The 18,123-nt window shown below is 46.2% G+C and overlaps 1 protein-coding gene across 2 annotated transcripts in view; it reads left to right on the forward strand.

The window, feature by feature from the left end:
* Positions 1-1,714: 1,714 nt before the first annotated feature.
* The window catches only part of LOC308484064 (IgGFc-binding protein-like), a 67,107-nt gene continuing 50,698 nt past the window's right edge, over positions 1,715-18,123 (forward strand). Inside the window, exons 1-10 of one of the 2 annotated variants that reach the window (XM_081018562.1) lie at positions 1,715-2,162; positions 2,971-3,314; positions 4,389-4,962; positions 5,481-6,082; positions 7,369-7,936; positions 8,944-9,533; positions 10,717-11,296; positions 11,900-12,099; positions 16,778-16,919; positions 17,564-17,892. In XM_081018562.1, coding sequence (XP_080874688.1) covers positions 1,742-2,162; positions 2,971-3,314; positions 4,389-4,962; positions 5,481-6,082; positions 7,369-7,936; positions 8,944-9,533; positions 10,717-11,296; positions 11,900-12,099; positions 16,778-16,919; positions 17,564-17,892 — 4,350 coding nt within the window. In that variant the 5' untranslated portion in view covers positions 1,715-1,741. The remainder of the gene's footprint in view (positions 2,163-2,970; positions 3,315-4,388; positions 4,963-5,480; positions 6,083-7,368; positions 7,937-8,943; positions 9,534-10,716; positions 11,297-11,899; positions 12,100-16,777; positions 16,920-17,563; positions 17,893-18,123) is intronic. The other variant, XM_081018563.1, reaches the window with a different exon arrangement.

Consider the following 18,123-nt stretch of genomic DNA (forward strand, 5'->3'; position numbering starts at 1 on the left):
AAGAAAATAAAAGAAAACTCATGTACACACTCACACAGAATCTGCAGATGACCTGAACTTCTTTCTTTTGATGTTTTGTAGCCATGGCCAAGAGGCTGCTGCTGCTTTTGACCGGACTGGCACTCTTATCTGGTGAGTTTGGTACTTAATTAACCTGCAGGTTGGTCCCACAAGGGAGACACTTCTTGAACTTTGTCTCTATGGAGCAACTGAAGATGCTGACAGAACAGGGACTCACTCAGAGCCTGGCAAATTTATCTTTGACCAAAAATCCCACACTGTGGCTATCAGACACACAGCCCAATGTATTGTTGGCTGAGTCTGTGCTAATACATGCCACAGGTCATCATCACCTGTACTATATCCTAAACTTTAATCAGTCAGATTTCTGATTTAGGTGGTTCTCATTTTCCCCTGTATTTGGCAAACTCATGTGAGCCTCTGCCACAGAGGAATATTCCTGATCTTCCTGAGATACATTTTTTCTTGATATAACCAAATAGGGTTCTTAAAAAGTCCCTCTGATAATTTTCTGTCGATTATCGAGAGAGATGATTATTTTGGGAAGAAGATCCAAAAGTCAGATCAGTATAGAGTATTCCAAAAGCTATCACACCAAGTGATTATACCACAGCATTGAGACACTTGCATTGAGAAACGTCCTTTTGGGGTGCAGGCTATCACAGGAAAAGCTGGATATTCTTAGGGATGCTTCATAGCATGTCAATAGATAAATAATCATTTATTGAACTTTCTCAGATGCCATCTCCTTGATATAAGCAAACAGAATTATTAAAGGCTTCCTTTAATTTTCTGTCTGTTGCAAGATAGGATAATAAAGTACACAAAACTCTAACTGCTGCCACATCATATGATTAGGGCACAGCATCGAGATACTTGCACTTTACGAATTATCTGTTCCTTCTGCCTTTCAGGGTTCTGTGGAGCAGATTACCGTGGGAAGGAATTTGTAACATGTTACCTGCAGAACTACTTGGCAAGCCAACACAGTCCTAGGCTTGAGCTGCTTATCACCGGATATCATCCCGCAACCACCGTCAAAGTCACAGTGAACAAATCTTCATTTCAGAAAACGGTTTTAGTCTATGAGAAACAGACAGTGTCTGTTGTGGTCCCGGCCTCTTCGGAGTTGACAGGGAACAATATCTTTGATGGGGTTGTCAGGATCCAAGCTGACAAAGATATCTTAGTCTTTTCCTACAACTACAAGCTTACGTCAAGTGCTGCCACAGTCGTGTACCCAGTTCATCAGCTGGGCACACAATATTATGTGGTAACCCCAGAAGGGCATCTCTCAAACACTTTCAAGGAATTTGCAGTTGTAGCCTATCAGTTTCCCACTCAAGTCACTATTCACCTGAAAGGGGCCGTGACATTCCAAGGGAAGGTTTATGCTGCAGGGAGCAGGCTTGTTGTGGACCTCAAAGCCTTCCAAGCAATTCAGCTGCAAAGCTCAGTTGATTTGTCTGGCAGCAAGGTTGAATCAGATTCGCCCGTGGCTGTTTTGAGTGGGCACAGCTGTGCCATACAGTTCTCAGAATGTGACCATGTCGTTGAGCAGCTCTTGCCTGTTTCCAGCTGGGGCACCACCTTCATAGTTCCTCCACTGTCTTTTCAACCTAGAATAGACATTGTGTATGTCATTGCTTCCCAAAATACTTTGATCCAATACCAGTCTGGGGTCACCCAAGGCTCCCGTCGTGCAGTGGCTGGAGAAATCATGCGGTTTGAGAAGCAGCCCTCTCAGGTCCTTTCCTTCTCTGCTGATGTAGGAATCCAGGTCCTTTTTTTCTACACTGGTACCAATAATGGAAATTGCCAGTACGATCCATTCCTCATCAATGTTCCAGCCTTAACAAGCTATTGCACGTCATATCACATTGATGGGATTAGGGACTTTGATAATTTTGCTGTCATCATGGCCAAAACCTCAGTTTCTGGTGGGATCACATTGGAGAAAAAAGCCATTACCAATGTTGAATGGGCACCAGTCCCTGGAACAGAACATTCATTTGCTCTACTCAGCTTGGGCAAAGAAGCCAGTGCCCTCTCTGTAGAACATCCCACCACTCCTTTTGGGCTCTTCATCCTTGGAGGTGCAAAAAGCAATGGTTATGGCTCCGTGGCCATTTGCTCTTGTGGTAAGTATCCAGATCTGTGCATATGGTTTAAGGGTTTTTTTTTTTTGCTACAAATGAGACGTTAGACTATATAATTATAATTTGTTACATCTTAATGAATATCCCCATCCTTATTTGTGGTTTCTTCCACTTCCAATATTTTCATCTTTTTGCCTTCCAGCATTGGATGCTGTGTTTTAACATTACTGTCTGCTCATTTGTAGATTGTGAAAGAAAGTGGCCCCTTATGAGCGGTAACTGCACAGTAGATCTCAATGGACATTGGAATGGAACTTTAGCTGCCACTATTTCAGTGTCCTAGTTTCCAGTATACTTTCCATATATAGAATAAAGGACTGTAAAATGGTCTAATTTGATGAATTTTGATTTTCTGCCTCCCACTCTCAAATCTGCCCCCTTTTGTCACAGGTTCCATCTCCTTGCCTGTATCCTCCAGCCTCTTCTTCATTTGTCTCCTCTTTCTTACTCCGTTACCTAATCTGTACCATCCCTGCAGCCATCTTGTATTTCCCTGCTCCTCATGTTTCACTGTCTCCCATGGCCTTCTTCTGCCCCTCAGGCTCTCTGAGAAACCTACTCTCCACGTGGATCTTAATTCCAGTGTACTCACAGCTTTCCTTTCTTCTTGAGAAGGCAAATTTAAACCATATTGATTGCCTTATTGCCTGAGCAATCAGAATGTCCATAAGGCAACCAGATAAGTGGCTATTCAGAAGCCTGTTTCCCTTGTTTTGTCTGTCTGCAGCATCCTCCCCTAGTTACTAATGATGCTTGCTTTTGCAATGACACCACCATTGTTCTGTTCCAGACAAACCAGTGTCTCCGTGCAGCTTGATCCAGTGCAGGAAGAAGGAGAAGTGTGAAATCATAGGAGGTGATCCAGTGTGTGTGCCAGAGTCTGAATCCAACTGCTGGGCCCAAGGAGATCCTCATTATCACACCTTCGATGGGAAGAAATTTGACTTCATGGGCACCTGTACCTACACTATTGCCAAGACTTGCGGCTCGGATGCCACTCTTCCTTCCTTCAGTGTTGAAGCCAAGAATGAGAACAGGGGAGGAAATACTCGTGTTTCGTACATTGGCTCTGTGACAGTCACAGTCTATAACACCATCATCAAGGTGGTCAGAAATGAGAAAGGCTTTGTGAGGGTGAGGACGAAAGAAATATTTCTATTTCTTTAAAAAAGCAACCTATTTTCCCCAAGAGTCCATCAGAATCTACTCTGCTTGCTTCTTGTCTTGTCTTGTAATGCAGGCACGTGGAACAGAAGATCTGGCAAAGTCTCCCTGCCCCAGTTTGCTAACCTGGACTGATCTCTGGCCACCACCCCTGCTCCCTCTTTCTGCACCCCCCCCCACCAGCCGGTGCCCCACTTTTTTAGCGTTTGAGGAGGAGCTGTTTTCATTTTATGCCATACCTACTTTGCACTTGGCTGTATCCGCCTGCCATTGGGCAATGGGAACGATAGTACAGCCCAAATAGCTGAGGCTTCGGGGGCTTCTCACCATTTTTAATTTAAACAAGTTCTCCCAAAATAAGAGCGGTAGTGAGACAGAATTAGCTACAAGCCTAGATGGCTCAGTAAACTGATCTGGTGAGATGCCATCTTTGGGATCAATGATCCAGTGAGTGCCCCGGAGCAGCACCTACCTCTGCTCGGTCCTGTTCTGTCACTTAGCTCATGAGATCTTTTTTTGCAGGGGAGGGGGGAGGGATCTGGATTACAGGGTTCCAGATATTTGCCTGGCAATCCACTCTAGTGACTGCATTTTCAATTATTCCTTCTTGCACTGTACTTTCCAGCCACAGGTCTGCAGTTAAAAGCTCTGTGTCCAAGTGTTACTTTTTCTTTTTCTTTTGCCCTGGAACTTCCCCTGGGAAAACCTGTTTTTTACCACTGAATCAAAAAGCAATTGACAGAAAACTTGCTTTTCATTTGCTCTGATTCGGCAGTAAAATGTTGAATCAGAGCCAAGGAAAGTGTGTGTGTTGGTCTTTTTCATATACGTTCCTATTTTACATCCATCTCATTCAGCAGGCTATATGATGTAACAAACCCAAGAGGTTGTATCCAACCAATTTCTACTCTGGGCACACCCACTGAAATTAATGGACCCAAGTTAGTGCATTAATTTCAACAGGTCTGCTCTGAGTCTGACTGACATTGAATACAATCTACAGTCTTGTCCTGCTGTTTGTTGCATCTGAGTTTTCTCTTGCAGGTGGACAACCTGCGGTTCCGCCTGCCCATCTCCCTCCATGAAGGAAAACTCCGTCTCTACCAGAGTGGGAGCTCTGTCTTCATTGAGACAGATTTCTCCCTGAAGGTCTCCTATGACTGGAACACCTACCTGGTGGTGAAGCTCTCCAGCAGCTTTTATGAAAATGTCTGCGGACTTTGTGGCAACTACAATGGAGACCCCGCTGATGACTTCAGCAAACCCGATGGGGCCTTGGCTCCCAACCCCAATGAGTTTGGAAAGAGCTGGAAAATAGACGATGGCGACAGGTTGTGTTGGGATGATTGCCATGGGGAATGCAAAACCTGCTCCCCAGAAATGGCCAAGAAGTATGAAGGTGAACCATTCTGTGGCTGGCTCATCAAAGGAGAAGATGGCCCATTCAGCAAGTGTCATTCTGTGATCGACCCCAACCCCTATCTGGGGAACTGTGTCTATGACCTCTGCTTGAATGATGGGCTGAAGGAGCTTCTTTGTGATGCGCTGAATACCTACGCAGTTGCTTGCCAGGAAAAGGGAGTTGCTATATCTGAATGGAGGATCCGCACTGGTTGCGGTGAGTGTTCCTGGGTGCTGAGTAGAGCACAGCAGATTTTATTTTCATTATTTGGCTTAAAAATTATGTTCTCCCTTATGTCATGAGGTACATAATGTCAAGCCAGGGCATTTCATGTTCTGCAAATCTCTGTACGAAGACTTTTTCACTGAGCCTAGCATTCACTATTAATGAAGATTCTTGTCCCCACTATGACAGAGAGAGATGATTTGAAGGGACTCTAGGAATAGAGTGTGACAACAGAGGCAGAATCTCTATAGGTTTTTTTTATTTAAAAAATCAGATCAATGTAACAGCTGAATAGGGATGGGCTAGGAAGGCAAATGGTAGATGCATTTTTTCACCTGTATTGAACACTTCAAGGTGAGAATTGCATATGAGGTTATCCTGTTTTATTTCTGCAGTGCTCTAGCAGGGAGTTTAGGCTAGCAGAATCTAGAACACCTTGCTTCTGGCCCGCACTGTCTTCTAAGCTTTTAATCTTGTGCTATTGATAAGCATCTTGTCTCTTTTGACAGGTGTATCCTGCCCCGAGAACAGCCATTATGAGCTCTGTGGGTCTCCATGTCCTGCCACCTGCAATGACCAAGCTGGGCCCAAGAATTGCTCCTCGATGTGTTGCGTGGAAGGCTGCCAATGTAATGAGGGCTTTGTGTTGGATGCTGGGAAATGCATCCCCAAGTCTTCCTGTGGGTGTGTGTTTGAGGGGAAGCACTTGCTTCCTGAAGAGCACTTCTGGGGAGACAAGACATGTACGAAAAGGTGCTTCTGTGACCCACAGACAAGACAAGTGAACTGTCAGGCAGTGAGCTGCGGAAAGGGAACAGAGTGTAGGATCGAGGGTGGCATCCAGAACTGCTACCCAACCAATTTTGGCAACTGCTCTGCCTCTGGCGACCCGCACTACATTAGCTTTGATGGCCGGAAGTTTGACTTCCAGGGCACCTGCGTGTATCAGTTGACTGGGCTGTGTGAGAAGAGGGAAGACCTAGACGATTTCCAGGTCCTCGTCGAAAATGACCAGCGAGGCGGCCAGTCTGTGTCCTATACCCGGACTGTAGAGGTGAAAGTTTATGGGGCATCCATTGTGATGAGCAGAGGGAACCCTGCAAAAGTCATGGTGAGTTTATCATAGAGGTGGGGAACCAAATGCAGGGGCGGAGGAAGGGGTGTGTGATGGGTGCAGACCATCCCAGGTGTCACCACTGAGAGGGGTGACAAAATGCTGGGCGGCACTCATCATGGGGTCTGCAGCGCACCTGAGCCATGTGTCTCTCCTGGGAGAGTCTCAGTGGCTTGGGCATGCGCAGGCTGCCCAAACGGTCTGCCTGCTGCCTCCCCCCCAGCTGTATGGCAGGTGAGTGGGAGGAGGCGGGCAGACTCCAGAGGCCCCGTGGTACACGCCACCCCTATGGGTGGCTCGCCCTGCCCCTGGGCGTGCCACCCCAGGTGCCCAGGCGGCTTCCCCACCACTGACCATCTCCCCAAGGCATCTCCTTGCTACACTGGCCTTGCTTTGTACCCTCCTTGCATGACTTGAATGTGTCCTTTGAACCCTGATTATGCTTGCCTGGAAGAAAGATAGAGAGGCATATATGATTATGCGTGAAACTAGCCTACTGTACATAGGTAAAATTAGCCTTCATTGCTCTGCCCACTTTTGCTTCTGACCCCTCTCACCAGTGGCATGTGGTCCCCAGGAAGTTGCCCGGAAGGGAATGTGGTTCTCAGCCTGAAAAAAGTTCCTCACTCCTCATCTGGAACATCACAGTTGGAAACTACTGAGAACAGGGGAGGGGATTATTCTGATAATGAAGGTACCTGGCATGGTTCCTTTCCTCTCCATGGCTAGTGCCCAGAAGAAAGATGAAGTAGGCTGCCTTGTGTCCATTTTCCATAGGTTTTGAAAAGAGGCCATTCTGTGATCATATGAAATCTATTTTCCAGTATTATTATTATCATTTTAAAGGGAAACTTTACTTCAATAATCTAGTACAGAGGGTTATCCTTTTTTGGGTTGCAGAGGTGAGAGGAACAAAACAGACAGGGGCAAATTTCCCAGATTGTGTGTTACCAGACGTTTCACCCCTAACAGAAAGCTAAGATCAGCAAGTGAATTCTTTGTGGTACTTGATACCTAACAGAATTTTAAAAGAGTTAAATTTCCCCTCCTCCCTGGAAATGGTAAGTTTTGCTGCTGATCTCTGTGCTCTGGAGCAGCCTTGCTTAGTCTTATGCATCCCAAGTGTTACTGGTCTCCCAACTTCCATCAGTCCTGGCCAGCACAGCCAAGGAACAGGGATAATGGGAGTTGTAGTCCAAAGTACCTGGAGAGCACCAGGTTGGGGAAACATCATGGATTACAAAGGCACTTCTGAAATGCCCCTTTTTTTTAATGGGCTCTAGGTGAACGACTTGCTGACCAACCTTCCCTACAGCATCGACATCAACAGAATCTCCGTATACAGGAAAGGGCAAGGGGCAGTGGTCCAGACAGACTTCCAACTGACTGTCATCTTTGATGGGATTAGCCGGGTCACTGTGTCTGTGCCCAGCAGCTACCGTGGTGCCCTGTGTGGTCTCTGTGGGAACTTCAATGGCAACAAGCAGGACGATTTGACCATGAAAGATGGCACAGTGGCTCCGCACCCATCAGACTTTGGTCAGAGCTGGAAAGTGCGGGAGGTGCCAGGCTGCAGCAAAGGGGGCACGGAAGAATGCCCTGCTCTGTCAGCCATTGAGAAGAATCAACGGAACCTCAACAAGGAGTGTGGGCTCATCCTAGCCAAGAGTGGCCCCTTCAGAGAATGTCACAGCAAAGTGGATCCAGAAGGATACTTCCAAGATTGTGTGTACGATTATTGTTTCTTTGATGGCCAACAAGCTGTGATCTGCCAGGTCATTGCCAGCTATGCTGCAGCGTGCCAGGAAGCTGGGGTGACCATCTATCCTTGGAGATCGGACAACTTCTGCAGTAAGTGCTAATGCTGTGAGCTGTTTTCTGAAATTCCTCAGATTTTCAGAGTTACAGAGAACATGGTAATCAATCTAAAATGACATGCAAATATATCAATGCTTATTTTTCTTCTTAAAGTATATATTCAGATTTTGTGTCTGTACCATTTCAGGTAAAACTTCATGTAAAACTTTTCCCAGCTGAGAAAGTCTCATTGTCCCCTCCCCCAAGTGATGGGAAGACCTGCCCACTCTCTCAGTTTCTTAGTTTTTCTAATTTGAAATTCAGCTGTCCACATTTCAGAAGGAATCTGCAATTTTTGAAAGCGGGGGAGAAATCCCCATTAAAATTTGTCAGCATTTTAGTACCAATTTCTACTAATGAACACATTTTTGCAAGTAATTTCCCCATAGCTTTGGTATGCTATTTTCACTAAAATGTTCATTTTAATGGCAATTTCCCACCAAATATAGGCAATTTTTGGAAATACTAGTTGGTTGGAGAATTGCATTGCAATTTTGGAAATTATGAATTAAGCAGTTTCACCTTTAAATGAGAGCCGAATTGTATTTCTCCCACATCCCTATTTTCTCCCAGTCTAGGCAATCAGTTCTTGTATGATCAGAGGCAAAGAAAGATGGGACTTCTGTAAATCAGGTGGGGTGTGTGCAGTGTAAACACACACACACACACACACACACACACACACACACACACCAGGCTACCATTGAAAAGTGGGGATTCCAAACAGGTGTAGGAATAGGTCAAAGACCAGCTCTCGGTTGGAAAGCTGTCCATGGCATATTTGGGAATCATGAGTGGAAGAGTGCTGTTGTGTTCATGTCCTACTTGTGGACTTTATGTAGGTATCTGGTTGAGAGCAGAATGCTAGACTAGATAGGCCTTTCATGCGATCCAGTAGAACTTTCCTTATGCTTATAATAACCCCTTTCAGCATGCCATCCTAGAACATCGTGGCCCTTTCCTCCCTCTCAATGTTTCTTTCTACTGGTTCCGATTGACAGGTCTTTCCTGCGCTCCAAATAGCCACTACGAGCTCTGTGCGAGAGGTTGTGCTCAGACCTGTGGCAGCTTTTACGCTACAGTCCCTTGTTCGGCTACGTGCCACGAAGACTGCGTGTGCGACGAGGGCTTTTTGCTGAGCGGTGATCAATGTGTGCCCACGTCCCGGTGCGGCTGTCACTACCAAGGCCACTACTACCCGGCAGGAGAGACTTTCTATCCAACCTGTCAGGAGCGTTGCATGTGCCAAGCTGGGGGGAGTATTGGGTGTGTCTCATTCTCCTGTGGCCCCAATCAGGAATGCCAGTTGTCAGATGGTGTCCGGAAATGTTACCCTGTGGGCAATGCTACCTGTTCTGGTTCGGGTGACCCTCACTATCTCTCCTTCGATGGACGGGCCTTTGACTTCCAAGGCACCTGCACCTATACCTTGGCTACGGTTAACACAGGCAACCGGCTCTTGAGATCCTTTACTGTCAACGTGGAAAACGAGGCCTGGGGGAATGGGAAGGTGTCCGTTACCAAGATGGTTTCTGTCTCAGTCTACGGCATTACACTTACATTGCTGCAGAACAAGCAAGGTCAAGTGATGGTGAGTCCAAGCTATAAGGAAAGGGCAGCTGGATGGTCATCTGTCATGGATGCTTTAGTTAAGATTCCTGCATTTCAGGGGGTTGGACTAGATGACCCACAGGGTCCCTTGCAACTCTAAAATTCTGTGATTTTTAGCCATTCATCTTTTTTTCTCTCTCATTAAGACATTGTCTTTGCTCAGTCGTTCTATTCGTCCTAAATGAATCTGAGAATTTATGTTTGGTTTCTCTTTCTTCCAGCCCTAATTTCAGTTTTTCCAAATTTCCACCTTTTTTTTTTTAAAAAAAAAAGAGAGTCCTGAAAATTTGTCTACATTTTAGTGCAATTTTTATTGCACATTTATCTTAATCTACTGAATTTAGTGCGCAGTTTTGCCTAATATACACACTGTGGCAAGTAATATTTCCTACCTCAGTGCATTCTTATATGTCAGGGGTCAGCAAGGTTTACCTCGCCTGGGCCGGTTCACTCCAGCGGAGATCCCTCTGTGGGACGGAGCATGCGCGCATGAGTGTGCACGGCCACAATTTCCCGTGTCTGCATCTGTGCAGATGCGATTTCCAGCATCTGAGCATGCACAGACGTGATTTCCGGTGCCTCGGAAGTGAGTCACCACGCTGCGCTGGTTTAGTGCAACACGCGGGGACTCGCTGAGCAGGCAGCTCGGTTTGGGGGCGGCTTGTGGGCCGGTTAAATGACCCCTGTAGGTCGCTTGTGGCCCATGGGCCTAAGGTTGCCTACCCCTGCTATATGTCATTTTCACTAATATATGCATTTTTAGACAAACATTACTTTGCTACTGTATGTGCAAGTTTTGTACATGTTACTTGGCCAGAGAACTGTATTGCAAAATTCAGAAAATTCCAAGGATAGTGGTGTTTTGGTTCTCATATGGTTTCAGAAAACGTAAATTCACTTTTAAATGCAAACCGAATCAAATTTCTCCCCCATTCCTATCTGGAGGTTGAGAAGGGTGACAGCAATGAGGGTGGGGTGAGGGCAGAGCTAGCATCCTCAAGCACACACACTCTTCCTCACATGCCCTTTTCAGCACACCTGTTTCAGGTTATCATCACTGAGAGGGCTAGGATAAAATATGTTCCTCCTAGGAGCTTTATGGTTATCTTTCCACTGCGACCTCAAAAAACCAAGCCTTCTCAAACAGGAAATCCTTCTTGCAGGTGAATGGCTTGATCTATACCGTCCCTATATCCTTGTCTGCTGGGCGGATCAGAGCCTATCAACACGGCACAAAAATCCTGATAGAAACTGACTTTGGTCTCATTGTGAGCTACGACCTAGTTTACCGTGTGACAGTCACAGTCCCAAGTACTTACCAGAGTGAGATGCGAGGCCTCTGTGGGAACTACAACGGGCAGAAGGATGACGACTTCCTGCTACCCGATGGGAGCACAACTTCCAATGCAGGTGACTTTGGTGCTTCCTGGAAGGTTCCAGTCCATGGGGCAGCTGGATCTTGCTCAGATGGATGCTCTGGAAACAGCTGCCCAGTCTGCGATGAAAGGAAGAAGGAGATCTTCAAACAGCGCCACTACTGTGGGATCCTCACTGCGTCTGATGGCCCCTTCAGTGCTTGCCATGGAAAGGTTGATGCCAATGTATACTTCAGCGACTGCATCTATGACCTGTGCATGGGCAATGGGGACAGCCAGGTCTTGTGCAACAGCATCCAGAGCTACGTATCTGCCTGCCAAGCGACTGGGGTCTCTGTCGAGCCTTGGAGGAGCCCTTGCTTCTGTCGTAAGTACTGGGGATTGAACATTCATGGGGACGTGAAATGGGAGAAGAGAAATGGGAGCAGAATCTGAACTGGTTCCATGTCACTTTCGGGCTAAACTAGAGGGGCGTGCTCATTTGTAAAGCCCTAAAATGTCTCAGGCTCTGCAAAGGCTGAATTCATTTGACTTTTCAAATCACATGCGATCACCCTCTTGACTATTTTTGACACACCAGCTACGAAATTGTTTGCAATCAGTTCCTGCCAGAGCCAGAAGTCTAAGGTAGAGGTGGGGGAACATTTTTCAGTCCTGGGACCATGTTTCCTTCTTGGTAACCTTTTTGGGTCCATATGCCAATAGTGAGCATAGCCAGAGCAAAAATGGGTGGAGCAATTGATGCTATTTGTTATCTTTGTACAGTGGGCCAGTATCTACCCCCAATCTTTTATACCCCTCTCTATCCTCTACCCAGGAAATTAAGAAGCATGATCAGAGTTCAAAGATACATTCTAGCCAGGAAAAAGAACTACTCCCTCTTTTGGATTTCACAGGCTGTCTTTCACAACCATTTTAAGAAGCACCGGGGTTCTTTTGGTCTAATATCTTTTTTTCTTTTCCAATTTAGCTATGCGCTGCCCAGCCAACAGTCACTATGAGATCTGTGCCCAGCTCTGCCCCACCTCCTGTGCCAAGATCACAGACACTGCACCCTGTCCAAAGACTTGTGCTGAGGGCTGCCAGTGTAATGATGGTTTCTTCTTTGATGGTGTTGGCTGTGTCCCCGCAAAAGACTGTGGATGCATAAAGAATGGACGCTACTACAAGGTAGATGGTCTTCTGAACCTGATTTTCCTCTCCTCCTTTTAAAATTAAACTACATTTTTTATTTTTACTGTCCTAAATCATTATGGATCAAGTTGTTTTTATCTGCTTTTACCTCTGTGCTTGCTCAGTTTCACATTCTTTCGACTCACAAGTCACAAGCTGTTGTGATAATTTCTAGGACTTAGGGAATTTCACAGCCTTTGAACAATTGAGTCAAGTTGTGTGTCTTGAGGTGTGGTTTTCTTTTGTAATCTGGAAGTAACAAAGTCCTAACAAATGAACTGTCCTTGTTATGAGGAGGTGCAGCAAATGGCAGAATAATGAATTTTTAAATGTAAGGATATGGCAGAATTACTAACGCCATGTTTATATATGAAACAGAAGAGCCCATACCTAAAGCCTATCTAATCCAGCATTCTGTTCTCAGTACAAAAGCTAATAATAATAATAATAATAATAATAATAATAATGTTATTATTTATACCCCACCCATCTGGCTGGATTGCCCTAGCCACTCTGAGCAGCTTCCAACACACATAAATGTCTATGGGGCGCCTGAAATCAGGGCATGAGCTCAATAGCCCTCTTCCATATTGCAGAGTGGCTGAGGAAACCCAGTCAGATGGGCGGGGTATAAATAATAACATATTATTATTATTATTATTATTATTACAGTAGTACCTTGGTTTACGAACTTAATCTGTTCTGGAAATCCATTCTTAAACCAATACCGTTATTAAACTGAAGCTCGCTTTCTCTAATTCAGCCTCCCCGCCACCGATGCCCTTCTACCGTTCAGCTTCCGTTCTTAGACTGAGGTAAAGTTCTCAAACCAAGACACTATTTCCAATTTTGCAGAGTTTGTAAACCAAATCGTTCTTAAATCGGACTGTTCTTAAACCGAGGTACCACTGTATTATTATTATTATTATTAATTCAGTAAGTTACAGGACCTTGTTTATCTCAGCACTCAACTCTGCAAAGGCCAATGTCATTCTCTTCATGAAGGATAAAGCTGTCAGTAGTTTTTAGCCATCACTGCCTGCATTGTATGCGTCTGAAATACCAGTAACTGGGAATCACACACAGGGAAAGTGCTGTTGCCCTCGTATTCTGCTCATGGGCTTCCTGTAGTCATCCCATTGGCCACTGTGAAAACAAGATGCTGGATGCGATAGGCCTTTCATCTTGATCCATCAGAGCCTGTCTTATGTTCTTGAAGCACAGAAGCAACGAGTGCCAGAAGGGAGTCTTTTAAGGCTACAAAGCATTTTCTAAACTTTGCCATCAATGATCCTTCTTTCCTAGTGACCTAGTGACTTCCATGGCAACACTAGGGCTCTCCCAGTTTGTTTTGGGCACCACTCATCAAGCAGGCCACACGCTAGATCTGATCTTTGGGGCTGGCATAGATGTGATCATGCTCCCCGCTGTGGAAGTGCCATGGTCTGATCACTACGCTCTGAAAGCCAAGATTGACTTCTCGCTCCTCCCCGGCTCGGGTGGCGAACCTATTTGGGCTCGTCCGTGAAAACTGATGGATCCTGATAGATTCCGACAAGCCATGCGGAACCCTGCTCCTCCTGGTGACTCATTAGATGACCTTGTTGAGGACTGGAATAACCGGCTCTTGGCAGCCATTGATGAGATCGCGCCTAAGCGCCCTCTGCGACCCCGTCGAAACCGGGCCCCTTGGTTTACTGAGGAGCTCCGGAAAATGAAGCAGGATCTCAGACGGCTAGAGCGAGTATGGCGACGGACTCGTGACGGAGCCTCAAGAACATCTTATAGGACGCTTATGAAAGCCTATGAGATGGCTATGAAAGCTGCTAAGAAATCTTACTTTGCAGCTTCCATTGCATCCGCTAGCTCTCGCCTGGCACAACTTTTTAGAATAATTAGGTCAATAACGTCCTTAGGAGGACAACCAAATTTAAGCACAAATTCGACCCACAGCTGTGAAGCATTCACGAGCTTTTTTGCGGAGAAAGTCCTGTTGCTCCGCTGTGACCTCCCTGCCAATTTAGATACAGTGACTGAACTGGCCCCTCGACTGACTTCAGGTCCAGTGTTGGACCATTTCGATTGGATACTCCCTACTGATGTGGATAGATTCCTCCAAGTTGGTAGGCCCACCACCTGCCTCCTTGATCCGTGCCCGTCTTGGCTGATTAGGGAGTGTCCAGATGTTGCGCGGACCCCCCTGGTTGAAATTATCAATTTGTCCCTTGACACGGGGACATTCCCAGGGGAACTGAAGGAAGCAGTGGTGTGTCCACTCTTAAAGAAAACTTCATTAGATCCCTTAGACCTATCCAATTACCGCCCAGTTTCAAATCTTCCATACCTGGGTAAGGTAATTGAGAGAGCAGTTGCTGAACAGCTTGGTAGGTTTCTGGAGGAAACATCAGCATTAGATCCATTTCAGTCCGGTTTCCGTCCTGGTTTTGGGACGGAAACGGCTCTGGTTGCCCTAACAGATGATCTCCGTAGACAACTGGATCAAGGTGGGTCAGGACTGCTGATCCTTTTAGATTTGTCAGCAGCCTTTGACATGGTCGATCATGATCTTCTGGACCACTGCCTCGCAGACGTGGGGATACAGGGCATAGCCCGTAACTGGTTGTGCTCTTTTATCTCTGGTCGGGGACAGAGGGTGGCACTAGGGAGGGAAATGTCATCGCGCCACTCCTTGGTGTGTGGAGTGCCGCAGGGCACAATTCTCTCCCCGATGCTTTTTAACATCTTTGTGCGCCCCCTTGCCCAGATTATCCGGAGCTTTGGGCTGGGCTGTCACCAATATGCGGATGACACTCAGTTCTATCTGCTGATGGATGGCCACACCGACTCGGCCCTGAACACACTGACCAGATGCTTGGAAGCTGTGGCTGGATGGTTTCGTGGGAGCCGATTGAAACTAAATCCTTCGAAGACAGAGGTCCTATGGCTAGGTCGGGATGGCATGGGGATGAGGGACCAACTCCCTTCTCTTGCGGGGGCCCAATTAGTGCCATTGCCTTCCGTTAAGAGTTTGGGTGTAATCCTTGACGCCTCCCTTTCAATGGAGGCGCAAGTTACAGCAACAGCCAAGGCGACATTTTTCCACCTTCGCCGCATCAAGCAGTTGGTCCCTTACCTTTCCCGCCCCGACCTGGCCACAGTGATCCATGCGACGGTCAGCTCCAGGCTTGACTACTGTAATTCGCTCTACGCGGGGCTGCCCTTGAAGCTGTCCCAGAAACTCCAGTGGGTACAGAATGCTGCAGCGAGGCTCCTCACGGGGTCTCTGCCATGGGAGCAAATTCACCCAGTGCTTTTCAAGCTGCACTGGCTCCCGGTGGAGTACAGGGTCAGATTTAAGGTGCTGCTTTTGACCTTTAAAGTGCTTCACAGCCTAGGACCCTCATACCTACGGGACCGCCTCTCCTGGTATGCCCCACAGAGAGCCTCATGGTCCATAAATAACAACACCCTAGTGGTCCCAGGCCCTAAGGAAGTTAGATTGGCTTCAACCAGAGCCAGGGCCTTTTCAACTCTGGCTCCGGCCTGGTGGAACGCTCTGCCTCATGAGACCAGGGCCCTGCAGGATCTGATTTATTTCCTCAGGGCCTGTAAGACAGAGTTGTTCTGCCTGGCCTTTGGCTTGGAGCCAATTTGATTCCCTCCCTCCCTCTCTTTCTTTTTTCTTTTCCTTCTCCTCCTGCAATGAGGCTACATTTTAATATTTTAATGTTCCATTATTTTAATGTTGTATTTTATTTTTGTTTTTAAGTTGTAATCATTCATCTTGTTTTTATTATTGCTTGTAAGCCGCTCTGAGCCCGGCCTTGGCTGGGGAGGGCGGGGTATAAATAAAAAATTATTATTATTATTATTATTATTATTATTATTATTATTATTTCCTTCCAAGAAAAAAAAAAGAAATCCATAAAAACAAGCAAATGAGAATAAGAAGCTTTCTATGTGAAAAACACTTAGCCTTTTCTCTAAAATGGAGTCCAGCTCCTCTGATGTTCATTCCATTCGCAATTAGGAATGGGCTGCAGCTCAGTGGCACAGCATCTGCCTTGCGTGAAGAAGGGCTTGGGTCTAATCCTGGCTGGCATCTCTAGGTAGGGAGAGACTCTTTGTCTAAAACCCTGGAGAGTCTTTGCTAGTCAGTGTACACAATACTGAACTAGGTGGACCAGTTACCTGATTCAGTAGGATGCAAAGCTTTGAAGGAATTGGCTACATCTCACCTTGTTATTTGTATGTGTGCTGTCACCTACACAACTGACCCAGAATATTTTGCTACTGGAGGGAAAGGTCAATATGGCACCCCTTCCCATTCCACATACAGAAGGCAACCGGACTTGTGCGTCAATTGTAATGCAACACCAGTGATGGGATAGTATCTTCTACCAGCCCTGGTGACCCAACCAATTAATGGATTTCTCCATGAAATGTGATACCTGTTAATGTTTTCATGCCATCATTTGTTGCTTCAGAGCATTTAGAAGCTGACATGTATTCGTAAATAATGTTATTGACTTCAGGTCCAGTTGCAACAGAGAACCATATTCAGAACTCTTGGCTGGATGCTATTTGCCACCTTCACCTACACCTCTAGAGCAGATCTGATTCTGCCCTAATTCTGTTGTTGCTATATTATATTGTTTTCCAAATTTCCCACCAGCCCAATGAGAAGGTTCTGCTGAATGCATGCCAGGAGATCTGCCACTGCATCCCAGGCCTGGGAGTGATTTGTGAGGCCCACAGCTGTGCTGCCGATGAGATGTGCAAGATCCAAGATGGAGTCATGGGTTGCATTAATAAGGGTAAGGAGAGATTAATTAAAGGATGAGATGAGGAAACCGTGACCCTTCAAGGTGACGTCATTGTCCCTGACCATTGACTAGGGCATGGAGGTGCTTGTAATATGATTCCCTTTGTCTTTAATATGGTCCTGCTGCCCAGGTAGTGGCTTTTGAAAGACATGGATAGCTCAGTTGGTTAGAGCATGGTGTTTATGATGCCAAAGTTGCAGGTTCTATCCCCGTATGGGACAGCTGCATATTCCTGCATTGCAGGGGGTTGGACTAGATGATCATTACGGTCTCTTCCAACTCTATGATTCTATGACTTATCCACACACACATCGCTATCCTCTACCCATACTCTCAAGAAGCATTTTCAGAGTTCAGGGACATATTCTAGCCCAATAAAACTAGGACAGGAAGTGGGGGTTATGTGTTACTCTTGCCTTTTTTGCTTTCCCCTATTGCCGTGAGGCCATCATGGTACTATCCAAGTGTTCTTGGACTACAGCTCCCATCAGTCCTGACCATCTGCCATATTGGCAGAGGCTGATGGGAACTGGAGGGCAACAGCATCTGGAAGGCACCGTACTGGCTACACGCAATTAGATATTCACCCTGAATTGCATCTAGCAATCACTCACATTTCGCCCCTTTCATTCCAGATCCGTGTAAATCCCTGAAGTGCCGAGAAAAAGAAACATGCAGGATTGTGAACGGCCAGGCCAAATGCATCCCTAACTTCTCAGGAATTTGCTGGGCCTGGGGGGACCCACACTACCAAACCTTTGACAAAAAGAAGTTTGATTTCCAGGGCACTTGTTCTTACACTATTGCCAAGTACTGTGGAAATGATGCTACGCTGGTGCCTTTCACTATCGATGAGAAGAACGACAACAGGGGCAACCAGGCTGTGTCCTATGTGCGTCTGACCAACATCTATGTCTATGGGTACAAGATCTCCATCCACAAACAGGAAACTGGAAGAATCCGGGTATGTCAAATAGTCAGGGTGGGATGACCCCACTGAGTGTAATGGAATTCATTCTGATATATAGCCAGAGCCCAAAAGTTTAAAGTAGCATTAGAGAGAAAGGGGGGGAAAGAGTATATACTAATGTCAGGATGGAGAAGAGAAACAAATGATTGCAGATCAGATTGCTATACCACTCGCAATAACTGAGGTAATGACCATCATGCTATTACATAACTAAAAGGCCCTCAT

This window comes from Podarcis pityusensis (genome assembly GCF_964106645.2).
Source record: "Podarcis pityusensis genome assembly, chromosome: 8".
NCBI classification, from domain to species: Eukaryota; Metazoa; Chordata; class Lepidosauria; order Squamata; family Lacertidae; genus Podarcis; species Podarcis pityusensis.